Source organism: Agelaius phoeniceus, chromosome 8 (assembly GCF_051311805.1).
Source record: "Agelaius phoeniceus isolate bAgePho1 chromosome 8, bAgePho1.hap1, whole genome shotgun sequence".
Lineage (NCBI taxonomy): Eukaryota > Metazoa > Chordata > Aves > Passeriformes > Icteridae > Agelaius > Agelaius phoeniceus.
The window spans coordinates 19,140,942-19,161,813 of record NC_135272.1 but is presented as its reverse complement, the minus strand read 5'-3'; the positions used below and the strand labels follow the sequence as shown (position 1 = coordinate 19,161,813).

Below are 20,872 nucleotides of genomic sequence, written 5' to 3'. Positions count from 1 at the left end.
GAAATAGCAACCACCATCATCTACAAGCTGATTTTAAAGAGAACTCTTGCAGTCTGTTTGCTGAGACTTGGCTTGAAGTTAATTGTGGTTGCTGCAGTTGAGTCTAGCCCTTCATAAATGCTAGCATTAACATATGAAGAAATCCAGTTCTATTTTTAGTTGCAGCTTCTGAACCATGAAATTCTGTGCAGCTTCTCCCCCTCTTTCACCAGCTGTCCACAGGGAAAGTTCTTGGTTTTCTTTGGTTTAGAGCATTCTCACCTGCCTGTATTCACTCTCCCAAGGCAAAGATGAACACAGACCTAACAGGTTTTGCACGCTAATGTTTTCTATTGGTAAGAGAACTCCTAAGTTTCTGCACAGTTGAAAGGCAAAATTTAACATCTAATGCACTTTAAACAATGTATGCAGTACGTTTGGTTAATGCACTACAACAAGTGATGCCACAGAGATACCTGGTACTCTTCTTATCCTAGTCAGCAGCCCAAGACTGGAGTGGATGTCAGTGATCTGAAGCAAAGGTTTCTGGAGGTGTCAGGTGCAGTTTGCAGCCTCAGGTAAAAGCAGGTCCATGTTCCTGCAGCATTGCCCTCTGAGTCTAACTACAGTTAGACAAGTCTTAAATAGTCACAGCAATATCTTTATGCTGTTATGCAATTACAGATGGAATGAAAATGTAAATGCCTCATTTTTATTTAAGCAGTCCTTTGACATGCATTATTTTCAAAACTGGAGCTATCTACAGAGAATAGTTTAAGCATTTCCAATTCCAGAGGATGCATAGTGCCTGTAACAATTAAGGAATGTAGTGGAGCACCCAGTTCCACAGTGGACATCTGCTGTAGAGTGCCTGAAGCAATCTTCTCATCTAGAGCACCAACGCGAGCAAGGCCAACACAAATTGTGTTTTCAGTAATTTCTGTAAGAAAGAAGATGAAATGTTTAATTTATTGACTAATGGTCCTATCATAAGGGAAAAAATACTCAAAATGCTTAAACCTTTATACTGCTTTTTTAAACCTCCAATTATTAAAATATTGGAGTGGCCTAGAAAGAAACTTGCTATTCAAAGAAAATAAAACTTAAGGATGTTGATAAGGAAGAATTAATTCAGGAATTGTGTTCACTTTGAGGGACCTGCTGCTTCTTATTCATTCTATGTAAAGGATAAAATTAAGGGATTTTCATTTTAACAGTACTGAAGGAATAAACTTCTTAAATGAGTAGACCTAGATGAATTTGTAAGAAAAAAAATCTGTGACACAATTGCATCATCTTTATGAGCTGCTGTGCTTTTACCCTTGGTCTCAATAAACATTTCACAGTTTGTTCCTGACCAGTGTTAAGAATTCAAGGTGAAAATCACAGTTCTGCATCTTTGGGTTAACCTAGATTCCTGCTGGTGTTCACACAGAGCAGAGTGTGACCAGTCTAAGTAAAACAGAGCTGAGATTTTTTTAAAGCTTGACTGATCTAAAATGCTCAGAATCCTTTTGCCTCCTGCAACTCTAATGGCTCAAAGAGCTCACAGTTCCACATGGATAGAAACAGTGCAGGGTTTCCAGACTGAGGCTTTGACTGTAGCTCCAGGAGCCAGCAGTGCAGCTTCACTGCTGCTCACTGAACTGTGCTGGGCTCAAGCTTGGCTAAATCCATCTCGTGACTGGGATTTGGGGCAGCCCAAATCCACTGCAGAGCAGAATTCTGGGAGTCAGGGGAGGGAAGTGGAGTTCAGAGGCTCATCAAGAGGTGTGACTGGAGAGGGGTGGTAGCAGACAGAAGCAGTCCAATGATACCTGGTTTTTCTCCTTGGAGCCTCCTGTTTTGAATAATGGCAAGAAGCTGTTCTGCAGCTTGATTCACACTCATGTAACGTGGTGGCTCATAAATCTTTCTTCCTCTGCAGGGAAGGAAAAGCAGAGAAATTTTACATATAACCCATTTTGTTATCCCCAGCAATCTTACAGCTTATTTCAAAAGACCTCTAGACCAGCAGATTGAACTTAAACAGGTCCAGGCTCTCAGGCCGGGTCTTATAGACAAGAGCAGAATTTTTAAAGAATACAGAAATCTGTTGTGCTCTCACCACACCTGTGAAACAGCTGGGCTCCAGCTGCCAGATCATTTAGATCCTAAAAACAAATTCAACTCTAGAAGCAAGATGCAGGTTTTGCAGTTACTCTTGAAGGATGCATTAGACTTAAATCCAAGGGCATACAACTGTTTTTCTGTTAAATGCCCTGTAGACAGATGATTACAGACTAGAAATATATCCTTAAATGAAATGCTGCTTTCTTTGCCAACTGTGGATTCAGTCAAACAGATTTTATTTTGAAACTCCAGAATAAACAAACCTCAATGATACTGTGAGACTCCACAATTGTTAATTTAGAGCAGTTACAGCATGTGTATAGAGGAGCCATTTATATTCACCCCTGTGAAAACATACAGATTGCAGAGATGAGTAAGATGTGGCAAAAGCTTTTTGACTACAGTTAAATGAGCATAAGAGCATTTTCTGTATATTGCTTATTTAACTCTTTAAGAAGGGTGTTATGTATTCTGCACTTTGCACTGTTCCAGCCAGTGTACCAAGAATAAAATTAGAACACTGTTTCAGATGTTAATCTGTTTCAGGAGGTGGCAGAACAGTAGAGAAATAACACTTCATTCACCAAGAGGAAAGCCTATCCCTTTCTGACTTAGTCCTTCTCACAGGAACAGTTACAAAAAAGATCATGTTCTGCTGCAACTCCATTCACTTATTGTAAATAAAGCCAGGCCCTATTGCAAGGAACAAAAGAGTTTCACTCCTTGGAAGAAACAAAAGACACTGGCCACCAAGAAGCACGAGAGAAGAAGGCAGGTAAGTTCAGTATTAGATTATGGGCAAAGAACCTGTGTTCCTTGTACAAAAAACCCTTTGTAGGGGCACTGTGTGTTTCTATGTATTTTCAAAATGGTTACTCACTTCATGAGATTCTCCAGAGACTGCTCCTTCACTTTAATATCTGTAGAACAAAACACATTAAAACACAGCTTTCCTACAAGCTTCCCACTTAGTTTTCTATGTAGGTGAAGCTTTAATAACATTTTAGCTATTATTAATATTATAATATTATTATATTTTGCTATTAGAATATGGATCACACTGTACTGTTTCATCTGTTAGTTAATCTCAAATCATGTGACTTTATGCATGTGATTTTACCCAACAATAGGGCAAATTTCACAGATTTCAGAGCAGCACAGCCAAATAAAAATCCTGGTAAATATACAAATAACCATATTTACCATAAGATAGTTAAATACTAGCACATTTGAGCACAGACCAGTTCATTGGGACTACTCTTAAATTATGAGCACTTTATGTCACAGAATGTAAAGCAGTCTGACTGCTCGACAGTGGTTACATCACTGCCATGCAGGAACCTGACTTTCATTAGCACTTCCTCCCTGTCCCAATCAAAATTTAGAACAAGCTTCTCTTATGGGAAAAGAAATGGATTTGGGCAAAATTGAAACAGAGAAGTGGTCAGGTAAGTAACACTCTGCACAGCTGCCAATTTTATGAAACAAATTGACCATAATCTTTCCAAGAAGAATCCAAATGTTACCTGTACTCAAACACCCTTCTCCCCCCACCATACAGAAAGCTGGATACATTTTTAACCTCAAATAAGTATTCCTTGTTACATAATCAACTTCTAAACCAAAGTGACCCAGACGAAAGGGATTAAAATGCAAAACTGCAAGATTGTAAATGCCCAGTTTACCAAATTGCTTCTACATCCATGAAGTCACTTTCAGATCAAAAGTTTATCAGCACTAACCTTTTTAATGCCACATTTGCTTATCTGGTGATCTAGTCAGTTGGGTAAACACTCAATACATAAACTAAAAGGCAGGAGAGTGGCTGCTGCTCACCAAGTAAGCACAGGGTATGCATTCCATTCTGCCTGTTCTTCTCAATCTTGTCAAAGAAGCTCTCTGGCTTCCATGTGTCTGTCCAGAATACAATGGAAACAGTTTCTCCAAAATTGTACAACTGTAAAACAGAGCAAATGCAGTAACACACATGAGCAATAAGAAACAATAAGAGCATTCAGTAATGTTAAAGGCCAAGTAATGAACTACCTGTAAAGTTTTTACTGCTTTCACCTTTCCAATGCATAATTAGTAACTTTCAATTTCTACTTTCTATTGTTACTCAACTCTGAAGTCCTTTTAAAGGCAAAAACTTTGTAAGATTAGCACCAAAATTATTATTTGTTACTTCTTACTTTGGCTAAAGGTTTTTTTATTTCTTACTTTGGTTAAGGTTAGACAGCTTGGAATAATGCTGTAATTTAATGTTTTGATTCTACTGATTTGGATGGCATTTTGCTGCAGATGGAAGCTCTAACAGGCAAAAGAAGTTAGAGTCTAAGGAGATAGTGGATATGAAGATCTGAATACAGATTGTGCAGGAAGCAGAGAGGTACAACATTGTTCATGCACATATGGAAAGAATATTGCTAGCAGATTCTATGTCAAGCATACTCACTGATTCTATTCTCAGCCTTAACACATTTATTACTGTAAGTCCCTCATCTTGCTGAAGACATTTGAAGCCATAGTCTTGCCAATTATCTCTGGTGATGCAAAAGGGAAAGTCATATGTAACTTAAGGCAGTACCTCGCTTGGAAGTAGTTTTTGTCCTGAAATAGGGGAATACCAAGCATCAGTTTTGGTCTATTTAGCTCTGGACTGGGGCCACCCCAGATGGATTTTACAGCTTGCCAATATTCTGTCTGCTCAAGCCCACCAGAGAAACAACAGCTACATGAACTACCCTTCTCACTTTCTCTGTACTCCTGGAAGGAAAAGCTGCTTTTCCAAGCCCATGAAAGGAGACAAAGGCTCTGTGTGTGCTTTGGCAGAGGACCCTGTATAGAAGCAGCTCTGGCAGCTCTGTGCCATGTGGGGATTCCCCTATACATACTTCTGTTGCTGTGGCATTAGCCTGTGGCTTTAACTCCTTGATGCTGGTAGAGCAGAACTTGAATCACAGCAGAAACATGTTTATTTTCAAAAGCTCAAATTTTACCCATTCATGTTGATAAAATTTATTCAAAGATTCCTGGAAGATAACTGAAAACATTTCCTCTTTTAAGTATTTCATTCTAGCACAAGGACAAGAACATACCGGGTACATTTCACAACCTAAAGGTTCTTCCAGTAAAGTAAATACAGGTTGAACCAAATAAGTTGCTCCTGTTGTAACTTTTCTGATGCTAGCTATTTCAAGGCTGTGTTCTAGAAAATGAAAAGGAAAATCAAACTATGCTTTGCCTATTTTTCATGTGGCTGCCTAGAACTCATTCCCATTTTGTACCAAATCTGTAGAAAAACTATTAGAACAAGAAGTTTCTCCTTCTCCATGTCACTGTTAGAGCATCTGGGAGCAAGATACCTTTAATCTCCCTGGTAGCATTCCTGCAAACTTCCAGAAGTGCTGCAATGTCTGATACCAACCGAAGAGCTCCCCATCAGCACCTGAAACCACTGCAGCCACTTCCCCAAAGCAGCAGTTCTTGTTCAGGACAGAAAGGGGCCTCAATTGACCTTAAATCTTTCTTACCTTGGCCCTTTGGCATTTTGATAAACCAAGGGAAAAAACTTCCACCTCTGTGCTTTAGGAAACGAAAGGAAAGGATATGCAGAAATGGGAAAAATGTTAATATCTGTGAGGTATTTTGTTGGGAATCAGAACTCCCAAACCACTCTGCCACATGTTAAGAATGAGTTGGACATTCAAATTTATACCATACATTGCTGATTCTGATTGTTATCATTCTCTTTTCCATTACTCATTACAAAGATTCTCCATCCTCTTTGCCAACAAGAAGTTAAGCAAGTTATCCTTTTCCCTGCCAATCATTCACTAATCTGTCCTTTGTTTACAGGGTTTTGCACTAATACTGAAGCCTGGCTGTCAAAAAAGAGAAACATTTTTGTCAGAAATTGCCTGTCTATTCTGTAAAAATACCTTCAGAACACCTTCATGAACAATTGATACTACAGAAAACTGTACTTAGTCTCAAAAAATACACCTGTTTTCTCAGCACCTGGAAAGCACAGAAGTAGTTTCTACACCAATAAGATAGAGTAGGACATATTTTATTAACCTCCTGGAGATGCTTTTGCAGTTTATACCCCTCTACTAACTAAACTTGTGAAGAACAGATATCCTAGGATTAATGTGCACATATTCTTACTTGAAATTACAGAGGGAAGAATACTACTTTGGAAAGTCCCTGGTACACCATCAATCTGAATGCTGAAGAACTAAAGTAGTAAGTGGGATACCTCTATTGTGCTTGAATACTTATAACCAATTACCTTACAAACAGTTCTACAGACACAAACCAATATTTTTTTCTCATCCAGTATTTGATCTCTGCAGATGTGTGACATTTAAGCAAACATAGGAACTGCTCTTCACCAGGGCAAGCCTGCATTAAGAAGGACATAACTGTATCAGGACATACACTTTAAACGTTCTCCCTGTACCTCATGCAGAATTCAATTTGTTCCTAATTTAATTTCCTCTACTGTGCTCTAATTTCCACCTTTTGAACTTGTGAATGAAGTATCTGACTTTCAAGAAAAGCCTTGCAGCAGAGAAACCAGTAAAAGCCAAAAATTGCACTACTATCCTAAGGATTCAGGAGTTACAGAAGACAGCAGGTCCACTAAAGACAAAACCTACTGAAATTAAAATCCATTCTTTCTACCAACCAAAAAAGGCTGCAGAGGGTCCCAAAATTCCAGGAATCATCCTTCTCACTGAAACAGAGCTGCCTGACATGTCTGTTAACCAAGGAGTGTTACCACACAACTAAGGATTACTGCCATGCTTTGAGACTGTTCAGGAGTTCAGTAAGATGATGAGCTGTGTGTATTTGCAGAGATCACGGATTGGCTGCACAGTGGCTGGCACAGCTCTTAAGAGAGGCAGCAGCAAATGAAATTTCACAGCCAACTTGTGTGTGCTGCACTCTACATGAAGCATGAGGGGTTTAGGAGTGGGCAATGTGTGCTCTGTAAAAGCCCCAACATCTCAGGCATCACACTTGCACTGTGAGCAGATTTGTTAATGTGCCTACATTCTGCTCAGGCACAAAAGTGCCAGAATTTCAAAGGGGCACAGTGAAATGGTTGGACAGATATTTCATGTTTTCAGCTTGGAAACCAAACTTCTTACCTTCTCCTCAATGCTCAAAAACATCACAGAAAAGTTTCAAAAGGTCCTTTTGAAAGACCTCAGTCTTTGGAAATACCCCTTTCTCCGCACCCTCCCAAGTAGTGACTGGCTTAAGCAAAACTCTGTGCACTCAAATTTTGCAATGCAATAGCTCGGTCAGCAAAGGAAGCCAGCACTCCACTCTGAGGCAATGCCCTGCTGCTAGAGTTTTCTGCCTCACAAAATATGGCAGAAAGCTGTTCTTCAACTCACAGTTACATCACCTCAGAACAAGATATAACTTCCTATTTTATTTACACACATGATATGAAAGAATGATTGACAACTTTTGGTGCTTGTTTTCTGTTAGTATTTTAACCTTTCTATTAATGCTATTTCTTATTTTACTTCTTGTTTATACAAGCAGAATTGATTGCAAATTGAGAGGCCAGAATGAACTTTGAGAGAAAGTACCAAAATCTCACCTTGGAAAGTCTTCATGCAAGTGGAATTTCAATGAAACTGCTGAGCCACTTTGTTAAAGACCAGTCTGATATCAGATACCAGAAACTGTCCTATCAATTGTCCTCACTTGAAATCATGGTGTGGTCAATCACCACAAAAATTTAGGGCATAAAAGACGGAACAAGCTGAGACTAAATAGGGAAATTAAAAAAGGAAGATCCACCATGCCCTCTAGACAGTACTAAAGCAAGCAGGAGAGAAGATGCAAAATAATATTAAAGGTCAGTTGGCCAACAGCTGCAGAGAAACCAAGAAGTAAACATTTCAAAACACAGACATCTATTTTTACAGCATCTTTCCCAGAATTATTGCTGTATCAGCTTCAATGGTGACACAGCAATTTTTCACTTATGAACCTATCTCCTTTCCTAACATTTCAAATAGCTTCAGAACTAGTCAGGTCTGGTTCTTCCCAAAAAAAGGAGTTACTACATTCTTCATACCTGCCATCATACACAACCAAATACCTGAGACCTCATAGGTCTGAAATGCTCCAAAGCCATGTTCTGGTCCCAGGTCACACTGCAGATAGTTCTCACAGCACAGGAATTATGTGAATTATGGAAATTCAGACTCTTCTCAGCCTAATCACAACCCGCTTGTAGGAACTAAGAGGCTTTTTCTCCTAAGACTATTTCTCTTGGAATAGTGCATTTAGAGACTGCAGAGCACCTTGCATTATCCCAGGTTACTTCCTGATAGATCCCAATGAGCATACCCAGAAAAGCTAAGAGATATTTTCTTTGTCTTTGTCATAAGGATTCTGATGTGATGCTATGCAATGTTCATCCTCAAAGATAAGGAACCTGAGTCAGGTTTTTCCCTTTATTCTCCCTAACCTGTTAACAACCCTCCAGATCACATACATCAAATTATAGGGCTCCTGCTGCTCTTTGTATTTTATATTGTTGCTTGATAGCAGCTTAAGAAGTTGCGTGATTGTCAACAAAGAGGTAGCAGAATCACTCAATCTTTGTTTTTGCTTGGAATTGGTCATATGAAACAACCACAAGCCTAGCTCTAGCCCTTTACACTACCTTATTTAGTATCACAGACCTTTAGCAACTTCAGATGCCTCTCATGAGAGCCTTCACATGAAACTGAAAAGTTTTACCATTCACCTAGATGTGGTTTTGACTCCTTTTTGTACTGCAAGCTGAGAGATCACCCTAGCTGTCCCAAAAACCTCCAGTGCCCTTAGTACATGCCAGAGAGAAAGGAACTGGGAAGAAAACAGATTTGGCTGAGGGAAACCCACTCCATATAATTGCAGTCTTCAGAAGGCAGCTGAGACAAATCACATAAAATCAATTGAAGGGACAAGCACATTTTGCTTTGGCTGCCTCTTGGATCTGCTTAGGAAATAGCCACTCCACAAGCAGAACAAAATTCAGCTATCAAAATACTGAGAAAGCAAACTTGCATAGGAGAGGATTTGCCCTCCAAGGCAATGACATCTTATTTTTAAAAACCTTCTAAGATTCTTTCTGTCACTATCAAGCAATGTTTCCTTCCTGCCCTGAAGGTGACTTGGGTTACTAATATGAAATAAAGATATCTAAAAGAAAAAAAACCCCAAACCTGATTAAATAGATGTTTCTGGGTCATGTTTGCTGGTGACAAATAGCACTAAGTTGGACAGCAATTGTGAGTAATGAAATAGTGTGACTAGCACTGATTTAACCTTTAATTGGCTTGAGAAACAAATGCCAACTTCTTAAAGGCTCAGAAACTGTTAGTAACTGAAAAAACAGTGATAGAAAACAGTTTAACAGTCAGTAATTTTGTGTACAGTCCCTCCTATTAGAGCAGAGTGTTTTTGAAGATCAGGGCACACAGAGAGGGTGGGACTCAGAGGCTCCACTCCTGCAGCTACTACAGGGTTTCTATTTGACTATGAGCACAGTAATTAAAGATAGCATCCTTCAGCTTCTTTAAGTACTTGACACTGGAAATGTACTCACCTGTTCAGCAAAACCTCAAAAATAACACAGTAAGCATTGCTTTTGCATTTAAGAGACCAGCTGCTAGCAAAAAGGCTATTTTCTATTTTATAACTGTAATTTTCTTACAAGAATTAAGTGGACTGCAAACATAAAACCCAAGATGCGTCACTGAAAGAAACAAGGGCACATGCAGATGTTTGTTCTGAAGGTATTCAGCTGGAAAGTGGGTACATCTCAAAAGAAAGGCAGCTCTTTGGTGTTTCATGTTTTTTCCCTAGCTACCCAATCAAATGCTTTCAAAACGAGCAACACCATTCAGAAATGAGCGTCTCATTTTAGCCTTTTCTCTCATCCTGTGACTTGCCTCCAGCTTTGCGCTTCACTTCTCAGTCCTCTTTCTTTATGTTAGTGCCATGATCTCAAGCCTTTTCAAGTTGCATCATTCCTTCACATGCACCACAGGTCAGCATGATGCAGAATCTTCCAGATGTGTTTGACCAGCAGCAGTTCTACCTCAAGGACACATTACCAGCAGTGGGTCAGAGGGAATTCTGTCCTGAGAACACCACTCTGGCCAGTGACCTTCCCAAACCGACCCAGATGTCATGCATATTAGAAATGAAGGAGAAATATGCAAATTAGAGATCCTCATTTTCCTGCCTCTTTATTCTAGGGCTAAAAGCCTTAGCAATCAGCCCTATTCTGAAAAACTGAGAGTGGGCACAGGTACAGCCTGTGCTTCCCTGGCAGTGTCTGCAGATACCAAAGTGCCTGACTGTTCTCACTGGCACTTGCTCCCCACTACAAGAGGAGTCAGAGTGACAAACACACCCATGTGGCAGATTCCAGACAAGGGAGGTGAACCTGCAGAAAACATGCTAAGAGGCACTGACATAGGAGCACGTTTCTTGGCTTCTCTCCCATAACTGTATTCTTTTGTTTTTAAGGGAAATCAGCTTCTACAGCCTTGGAAAGAAAAAAATCTGTTACAGTGAAGCACAGCAAAAACAGTGTAAAAGACAGAGGCACAGCAAACACAGAGCCTTATGCACAGTCAGACTACCACTTTGCTAAGTTATACTATAACAGCACAGTTTATCAGACTGTGAGAGCTTCCAAGAAGTTTAATTTTCAAAATTAAAACCCCACTCCTTTTTTCAGTATTCCAAAACAGTTTCATTAATTCTGTTAAATGATGAGATAGAAAAAAAGTATTTGAAAATAGATATGCACCCCTCTTTATTATTTGGCAAGAACTACAACTATGGAGTGAAGGTAACAAACCATCACTGATGCTGTACCAACTTCACTAAATCACTGTACAGGAAAATTGCACAGTACCAGAATGTTGTTGGCTGCACAGAAACATTGCTCTGATGACCAAAGATGTTCTTTTGTGACCAGACTGTGCTGTGGCTGCATTTCACTGACCGCCTAATCAGCAGTTACAGCTCGCTACGCACATGGCTCTCTGAACGGCGTATAAAGGTGTTTCCTGTTTTTCTCTACTGAGAAAGAGAGAGGGTTTGTATCACAATCAGATTAAAACAAGACAAAAAGCAAAGCCTTTTCTGTGGTGAAGCAAAAGAGGAATCCCTCCCACTGACAGGAACTTTACAATTGGAGACACAATAACTACAAAATTAAATTGATGGCAGGAGACAGCCATGGAATGTAAAGGCTTTGAAAGAAATTATAAATTTTCAACACAACTCTAGTTAATCAAAGGCTGCTTTTTTGTAAGATACACCTCACTTGCTGTTTATGCCAGTAAGGAGCAATCAAGACTTAAATGTACAACTGGTTATATTCAGCCGGGTAATGCAATCAATATTTCCTAAAATGCCTTATACGACAACAGGAATGTGGACTTAGGAGAAGGCAGCCCCTCCCAAGCCAGAATGGAAAAGGGGACTAATGCCAGAGTGAATAACATCACATTTCCTTTATGGTCTGCTCCCTTCAGCAAGGGATAAGGAAATAGCAATCTAATCACCAAAACTCTGCATATGTGAATAACCTTATGGACTGTTTATAGTCTACTCACATTAGGTTTCTGGCTTTTTTTCAATTAACCTAAAAGCTTCATACTGCTCCTTCCTATGCCTGAACTGTGGGGGAAGCAAACTTTCAGAAAACTTAAAAATTTCTTTGGGCCTTGCATCTTCCTTCCTAATGAATGTAAGAGAACAGTAAAAAAGAGAGCAAGTAGTAGAAACTAGTTGTCAACAACCTGACAGCAGAAGCAAACTTTGCATGACCATCAAACCAAAAGGGGAACGGGTGAGCCCCAGCCACAACTCTTGTTTTACCCACCCTGGTAAATGCAGTCATGCGACAGCTGCTATTTGTCTGCTGGGTAGGTTCAGACACCAAGAAGCCTATTTCCTTTCTAAAAGGTAATTTTGCCCAAGTCTTGCAGCAATAGGCAGGTATTAGTAAGAATGTGCTCACAAGAGAATTATAAAGAGTGTGAATGCTGTGCAGCATTCCCTTTAGCATTAGCTAATGGGACAGGTGTCACTGCATTGGTTTTGAGCCAGGTCAGACAGGGTGCTCAGATTTCTAATGAAAACCACAGATTATACCCAAACTCATTGCAACAGATTTTCTGCTGTTGGCCAGCATTATATTGAATGGAGTTTGGAGTATTGGAGTAATTTGAATGTACCAAGTGTTTGCTGAAATTAAAATAAATTGTGTTCTTTTGTGTACTGCTAGGAAGGAATTCCTCCTTCAGTGTTGGAAAGTTATTGTTCAAACCCCCAACTTGTCTGTATTACACTTACACTCCTATGCTTGCTTTTGGCTTTTTTAAAATGGGAACTTGGTTTCAGGGTCCCATACACAGGGAACCATTCTGAACCTTGAGAGGGCAGGTTCTATGTTAAAGTGATGAATGAAAACAAGAGGAGGAAGCTTCATCTAATGTATATGTGATTAGTTATGATTTATACACTGCCACAATATCTTTAATGAAGTGAAAGTAATAATGGACCTATACATGTGTATGACACAAAAACTGTCATTTGTTTTACTAGTCCTTGGCTAAGCAAATCCCTCCTCCCTCATCAGATTGGCAGAAAGTGGAGACAGATCAAATTTTTAAGAGAACGAGTGGATCATATTCAAGACTTTGGAATTTTGATCTGAGTTGGACATATATGCAGGCTCGTGCACATATTTCTTATATGACAAGATCAGCATAGTTGTCTACAGGATAACAACCTTATTTAAGAATAAACTTATCAGGTATTACCTGATTTTACCATCAGTAGTAGAAGGAAGCCAACATGAGCAAAACTTCATCTGTAAAATAACTTTAAATACCAAAGGCTCCTGGGGCAGAAGGAAGTTAGAAAGCAGAAAAGAACAGAAGTGTTACTATCCATTTTCATATGAGTTCATTAAAGGGGCTTTTGCTGACATGTGGCATGCTAAAAGGAAGTGTTAAAAATTCTAAGATTATGTGTACAGTTATTACAGATCTTGAAATTTGGGATTGCAACATGCACTGCCACAGCAGTAGAAGAGCTCACCAGTTTTAAGCTTAGCAGTTGTGAAACAACATATATGCATACACAAAAATATTACCTGTAAACCACAGCAGCCCACTGCATTCATTATTGAAGCATTGTGAATGACCTTGTAAGGAATCCCCAATTTTACTGCACGTAGCACTAAATCACTGTGTGTTGTGGCCCTGTGGTAAGAAAAGGAAAGAATTAAACATTGCAAACATGGTGTTACCAAGTGTTACTATACTTTGTTTTGGAATAAAATTAAATCCTTCACAACAAGGACAATGCAGAGTGGAAAAATGGCAACAATATCCTAGTGGTTACAGGAAAATAAAAACTCCAGTAAGGCTTCCATGTCATCTTCCCCAGCTGACATGCCAGGCATCCTCAGAATAGTACAGCCCTTTGCAGCTTTCTGGCATCGTTAGAACTGTAACACTGTTACAGTGTTACTTTATAAAGTAGCCTTGGCAAGTACTTGAAAAGGGAAGTTCCATGTATCCTTTGTCTTCTGCAGGTGTCTGTTGAACATGCATTGAACTGTAAAGGTCAACTCTGTTTGGCACAAACTTCCACAAAACTACAGGATTTCATTCCTGGCTGCACAGCCAGGCCCTCTCCCATCTGCACCCGTGTGTGCCAGGAAAGCCCCACGCTCAGACATGAGCTCTTAACAGACAGAGGTGAACTGCATGTTTACTTAGAAAAAACATCCTTAGAGTGAATCAATTTTTCTATTCGTTAATCCAGATTACTCAAATTAACAATGCCTAAATCTGAATGATAAAGTTTATTCTGAAAGAATATTTTAGTTTCAAACAGAGTTAAGTTCAGCTCCAGGTCTAAGGCTCAATAAACACATTGCAGTGATTGAGTGCTGCAAGAATTACTGGGTTTGCAGTTAAGCAGTTGAGATTAGAGCCTTTCTAAAATGGTCAGTACATACAGATTAAGCAAATCTTTGAACTGCAACAATGTTTACATATGTATTTTGCTTGTATGTATGCTTCTATGTATATGAAATATGAAAAGGCACCTACCCCTTGCCTAAATCTATCAGACCTGATCAATGACCTTTGACATCTCATTCCCAAGATGAGACCACACACTTCTGTGTAGCCATTCCAAAGAAGGAAGGAAAGAAATAACATATGGCCATCAGAACAATGAACTAGGAAAATTGCTTTCACCCTGGCCTTGTTCAGTTACCCTAACAGAATTCCCCTGGTTCTAGCCTGATAACTTCAGTGCTGTGTGTCTGACCAGCACCTAGTCAGCAAATCAAGTGCTTCAGACTGGAACACAAATGTGGCAGCAGCTGGCAAAGCTGTCAAGATCAATATTTTTAAAAAGAAATCAATTTCAGCAGAAGAAAAAAAGATGAGGAATGTGAATTTGGGAAATCTGACACCCTTATACAAACAGGCTCCCAGACGTAGGAGAAGGCAGTAAAGTGATCTGAACCAATACTTTAGTTACTATACAAACATTGCTCCTCACTTGCAGAAGCAAAGGGGATTTAAGAATGTCTGCTCTAAGAGAAGAGGAGACTGGTTTCACAGCCTTGTGTTATTCCCTGCACATACAAAGGACAAGGAGCACTGGAGGATTTTGTGGTTATGCTAATACCAACCAAGGCATCAGCTGGCTTTATTCACTGAAATTTGCTCCAGACAGTATTTTTTTTCTCCCAGTTATAATGACTGTAGCTAAAGGCAGAAGTGCCCTTATGGGCACTCAGCTAATACCAGGAAAACTTTCATGGAGCCCTCCCTCTACAGCCGAAACTACAGCAGTATTTTCTGTCACTGACACAGAGGTTAAGTTTTATGGGTAGTAATAATATGGATGTTAACACCAGCCTAGAGTGGTGGACTTTCCATTGTACTCCTAAGAGCTAAGAACATTTAAAGAGAGAAGCAACTCATTCAAAAAAAGGGTAGTTTTTAACAATAATGTAGTATGGTAACCAGAACTGAAGTATTTCGACATTGAAACTTATGATAACTGAGGCAGATCATAATACTGCTTACAAGTAGCAGCTACATTTCAATCCATGTAGCTTGTTTTTTTCATCTTGTGTATTTGTACCAGTCACTGGCTCAGAGCACAAGGGTACAGGTAACATGGCTCTACACTCTGCACGAATCCTAGTTTGAATGTAAGCATGGACTGCAAGTGTAATCAATATTTCTGAAATACAGAGTCATCTGCCCATAATTAGTTTAATATAACATTCTCTTGCCAATTGCCTTCAACCTATATTTACATAAATTATCAGCTTTTGACAAATGTGCACATTGCTCATTTTTTCATAAACTCCATTTTTCCCCTCACAAATAAGGTTCTCAGATTTCATTTTTCTTGTGCCCCTTAACATTGTGGTAAAAATCTTGCATCACCAGCTGGAGATGAAAAGCTCTTCTGCATGGCTTGACATTACAGATTGATGATGCCTGACCAAAGAGACAGAAGGAGATCCTTCTGGTCATAGAAAAAAGCCTATACTTTCCAGCAGGAATAAAAGTGGAAACAAAAGACCTAATAAACCAACAGGACAAGACATTTATAATGACATAAGTGATTTTAAAAACTAGCATATATTAAAGCAGATTATACAATCAATAATCTGTATTGATTCTAAAATAACTGACTATAAAAGCTGCAGTTTATAAGTGCAAACAGCAACTAAAAGAATACTCCTCCAAAACAGCACATTTCTTATTTATGTGATAACACAGAATTTCTTCCGTTAGCAGCCAAATCATGAGACAAAGCATTTGTTATAAAAGGTACCACAGAAAATAAAATTATAACGAATGAAATTATAAGTATCTGCTGAAGGAAAGATTCATATATCCTGGAGGGTCCACATTCCTATCTATAATGGACACCTGGGCAAGGAAACTCCAAAGCAAGACAAAGTGTAAACAACTATATGTATATTTTTAATACGGTAAGGAATATACAGACATAAAAAGTGTTTCTGGTCTGAAAATCAGTTCCCTCAAAAATAACTGCAGTTACAGAGTTGGCTTCTTCCTATTGAAAAATAGAGTGATGAAGCTATAATTAAAATGTTGCACTGTCTTACCCAAAAGGATCACCAACCACAAGAAATGCGACATCACAAACATCAGCTTCTTTTAAAAGGCTATCTGCTTCTTGTTCCACCATTTCTCGGTCAGCCAAAATCAATTCTTTTCCATAAAACTTTTCCTAGAAATTGAAATTAATAATAAACATCAAAATAAGACACTCGGGAACGTTTTTGTATGTCTCTGGGTGCTCACTCAGGCACACAGCCAATGGACACTGGAATAAGTAACTTTGTTATTCTCCCCAGCAGCCTGCCCCATGTCTTGGAGAACCTCACCTCTGCTTGCAAGAACACCTGAGCTTTCCACAGAGCAGCTCCTGAGCTGACAAAAATTAGTGAATGTGGACTTTATCCTGATACTGACTTGGTGTTCCATGCTTTCTGTGTCACTGGAGCAGCTGCACCTCAAGCAGCTCAGTCCCACCTGCACTGAGGGTACCTGGGTGCACTCCAGGCAGAGTTCATTTAACTTGGTCTGTAAGGCACCCCCTCTCCCAGGCTGAGCCTAGCTCCTGGGCTACTTACAACACTGGCACCAAACCAGGCACAAATACCACACTAGCTACACCACAACCTGTTCTCTCAGATTTTTCCTTAGTACGTTTTAGCTAACCACATCTAAGGAATGACTTCACATTAGTCCTTCATCTTGAGTTCTCTTTCAGAAGTACTTTACCAAGTATACAGGTAAACATGTATTTGATCCTGTCCTTAATTTTTCTTCAGCAGCTCAGTAATCATGGTTTCTTTGTACATTTTAAACGCCTTTATTTCCAGAATCAACTTCACACATGTAAATGAAACTTCAGTTAGTTCTAGAACACGTTTTCTGGTCATACTGAAAACATCTGCCATGTTGTGTCACCATGCATTTTACATGCTCTTTACATGAATAAAGTTTTTTTCCATGGCAAAGACCAAAAAAGGTGTTTTTGTTCACAGTAGTAGTCAGCAAATTTGTGTGGTATTACAAATAATAATAAATTGATAAAACCATTGAAGTCAGTTATCATCCAGAAAGGTTTTCCTCTGACTTCTGTTACTTCTTTGCCCACACAGAACAGTGAATTGACGAGAGAACTGTAATACCTGTACAGAAGCAGAGTGGTGCTTCCATAAAAAAATCCATCCCATAGTGACAGTAAAAGGTATGGGACCTCTGCTACCAGGCTACATGCCCTTCCCCAAATATAAGTTCCTGTTCATTTTTGAGTAGGTTTTCCTAACTGTATAAAATCAAGATATTATTTTCCTTGTGAAACAGACTGCAACCTGCACAGATTCAACAGAGAGGGGACCAAATCAATGTGTAAGCAAATCTTGCATCTGTGATTCTGAACCACTGACAGTCACCCTGGAGTAATGCAGAGATCTGCACTGAACCAACTGTAGGAAATTTTGACACCCCACTGGTTTTCGTCAGCCCAGATGCACATCAGGACAAGGGGAGCTGGGCTGTAAGGCAGAGCACTCCATTAACACCACAGATCCCTTCCATGGGCTGCCACTGCACCAGCCTGGCTTGGGCCCAACACTGTGAGCAAATGCAGACTCCAGAACAGATTGGGTGCAGCCCCAGGAACACACCTTTCAGTTTGGCTTCATCCAAGGGAATCTATTTGCATGCTTTGAGACTGCTCCACAATGCTAATCAAAGCATGCTAAGTAGAGAATATATAAACAGTAAAATGTAGACTCACTGGGAGGTCACTGATCCCAACAGTTCTTTCACCAAACTCAGGGCCAATTTGGATGGTCAACATCAAATAACTTAATATACGTTTTAGGCCATCCCAATAAACAAGCAAGTCTTGTCATTTGAATTTTATGACCTGATTTTAATACCATCAACAGAGAAGGATTTCTGGGAAATGTCTGCAGGTAAAGATCTGCTCTTTACTTCTTGAGAATTTTCCTCTAACTTTTCATGCTGCTTAGGAGAGAATGACCACCAGATTAGTAAATAAACTATTCAGCTTTGTCACTTGTATGTAAACCAGGCTGCACTATGAACACTTGGTTATTAACTCCTATATTCCCTCTTAGATGTTTTAGGTAAAACAACATTTTTACTTTGTTTTTATTGATCTTTTCATCTCATCTTTGGCATTTCAAGGTTTGCAAAATACTTAAAACAGTAAGAAATATATGACAAGAAAACCCAAAACAACCACATCAAAAACTGTCAGCATTTTCCTATTATTCAGTGTTTTATTTTCAGATGGATAGGAATCCATTAATTTTTCTACTGATAGCAAATGCTCATTTTGAAAAGTAAAATCTCCAAGTAATCCTTTCCATTTAGCAGTTTTCCAACTATCAAAGAACCACAAAGAACATTTTGTTTTGAATGGACAGACTACAATTTAGCCTACAGAAAATAAACCACAGAGCATACCTTCATACAGCAGATAAACCAGAGATGCTCCAAATATTCTAGCCTACCTGGTACATGGAAACCATGTAATGCTCATTACAAGCTATAGGTATCACATGCTCTATGTATCTGCAGCTCTGCATACAGGTACATTATGGCCATACAGCACCAAGGCCCAGACAGCATCAGCTTATTCAGAGGCAAGATCTCTGGTCTGTGGGCAGCTATGCCATTTTTTGGTATTATTTCTGCATTAAACTTCATCTTTCTGTGACCATCTGTGACCTCCTCAGAGTTACGATTTGCACATTTTTACTACCCTTGTCTTCCACGAGGTGTGTTTACTAACAAAAGCTTTATCTCCACGTTGTCCAACAGCCCAGCTCTGACCGAACTGTGCCTCTTCTGGGAATCCCAGCATGGTGAGGCAGCCTGGCCCCCGTGGAAATGTGACATGATGAAATTGCTATTCCCAGCAGGTATGCCATGACACCTCCGGCTGATACAGAGGTGCAGGGCTTCAAAACATGTACTCTTCTGGTATGACTTTTGGGTGGGGGGTTTTTTGTTGTTGTTTTTAAACAGATTGGACACTTTCTAACGAAGTCCTCCAGTATCTCAGGGTTTACAGATACTGGTAGGCTTTGAGATGAAAACTAGTGCCAACAGTTGTAGGAACATTTTATTTTTGCTGTAGTCTTCTTGCAAATTAGCGAAACAATTTCTCCTAGAAAACACGGTATGTGAAGGTCACGTACATGAATCTCCCGAGAGCGGGCACCGCTCATTTCTCCCACGGACCCACCAGCCCCAGCACGCCCCGGCCCGGTGGCACCAGAGGCCTCGGGCCCTGTGGCCGGACCTACCAGCGCTTCCTTGCCCACGGTGAGCACGGACGTGTAGGCCTCCAGGTACACCCTGCGGCAGCGCCGCACGGCCTCCAGCCCCTTCACCGTGATGTCCTCGGCATCGCCCAGGCCCAGCCCCACCAGGTACAGCATGCTCGGGGAGCGCCCGGCCAACACCTGCCTCACGAGGGAAACCAAGCGGCCTCAGCCGGGGCGCCGCACGCCCCACCCCTCGCCGGGACCCGGGCCCAGGTCTGGGGACAGCCCGGCTCTCGGCTGCTCGTTTCCCGGCTCCCCGCCGCTCGTTTCCTGGCTCCTAACTCTCCGTTTCCCGACTCCTCTCGCCCGGCTCCCGGCTGCCCGCGGCGCCGGTGGGGTGCAGGGGCCGCCGGGAGTTGTAGTCCCGGGCCGCAGCTGGGTTATGGCAGCGGCGGGCAAGCCCGGTCCGGGCGGTGTCCCCACAGTGCCGGTCGCCAGCGGCCACAGCATCCCGGTGCTGGGGCTCGGTAAGTGGCGGCGGGCTGGCCCAGAGCCCGCCTCCCTGCCAGAGGCGTTGTGAGAAGGCGGGGGTCACCCCGGGGCCCGGCCTGGCCGGCTCGGCAGGTTCGGCGCTGCCCTTGGCCCGCAGCCGGACTCGCCTCAGGGCAACCCGGACCGGAGCCTCCTGCCGAGCTACCGCGCTGAGCCGGGCGGGCCCGGTGCCCCTCCGAGAGCCCCGGTGCCCCTCCGAGGGAGAGCCCCGGTGCCCCTCCGAGAGTCCCGGTGCCCCTCCGAGAGAGAGCCCTTGTGCAGTCGGGTGAAGCTTCGTGCCCTGCCACATGCCAGGAGCTCGGCCTGCTGGGCAGCGCTGTGCTCGCAGCAGCGCTTCCCTCCCAGCTACCCCGCGGCCATGTGCCGTGTTCGGGTGGCTCGGGTGTGTCTTCTTCGGAAGCTTGGGAGCAGATTTCTGTTTAGACAGATTCTCATGGTAGAATGAACCTTACCGCACCTGTTGAACTGAGATCCTGTGTAGGAATCTCAGCATCTGTGAGGCAGAAGGGAATGATGGTTGATGATAATGATGAATATTTGATGCAGTCACTGCATAGAGAGCAAAATGGCTTATGTTGATCAAAAATTACTGGGTTGTTTTTGGTTGGGTTTTTTTTTTTGCTGTTTTTTGGTTGATTATTTATACCTGTAACACTTACTGCCAATTTACTTTTCTTGGAGATGATTTTATAAAATTAAGGAAAAAATAATGTAAATAGTCTTTTTTAGAGAATGGACTTGATTGTCTTAGATCCATTGTTTCAGTATATGCTGAACTGTGCTTCAGACTTGTCT

The 20,872-nt window shown here is 41.0% G+C and overlaps 2 protein-coding genes across 2 annotated transcripts in view; one reads left to right on the top strand and one right to left on the bottom strand.

The window, feature by feature from the left end:
- Window positions 1-310: 310 nt before the first annotated feature.
- On the bottom strand, window positions 311-20,035 carry DPH5 (diphthamide biosynthesis 5). The gene is given in 9 exon segments (XM_054638711.2): window positions 311-919; window positions 1,797-1,900; window positions 2,972-3,011; window positions 3,928-4,048; window positions 13,295-13,403; window positions 16,316-16,440; window positions 19,565-19,743; window positions 19,746-19,822; window positions 19,824-20,035. Coding segments are annotated over 9 exon segments (1,191 nt in total). The 3' UTR covers window positions 311-695.
- Window positions 19,925-20,872, top strand: part of LOC129124014 (putative oxidoreductase YtbE) — a 45,870-nt gene continuing 44,922 nt past the window's right edge. Inside the window, exon 1 of the mRNA XM_077182156.1 lies at window positions 19,925-20,052. The gene's annotated coding sequence lies outside the window, so the exon portion shown is untranslated. The remainder of the gene's footprint in view (window positions 20,053-20,872) is intronic.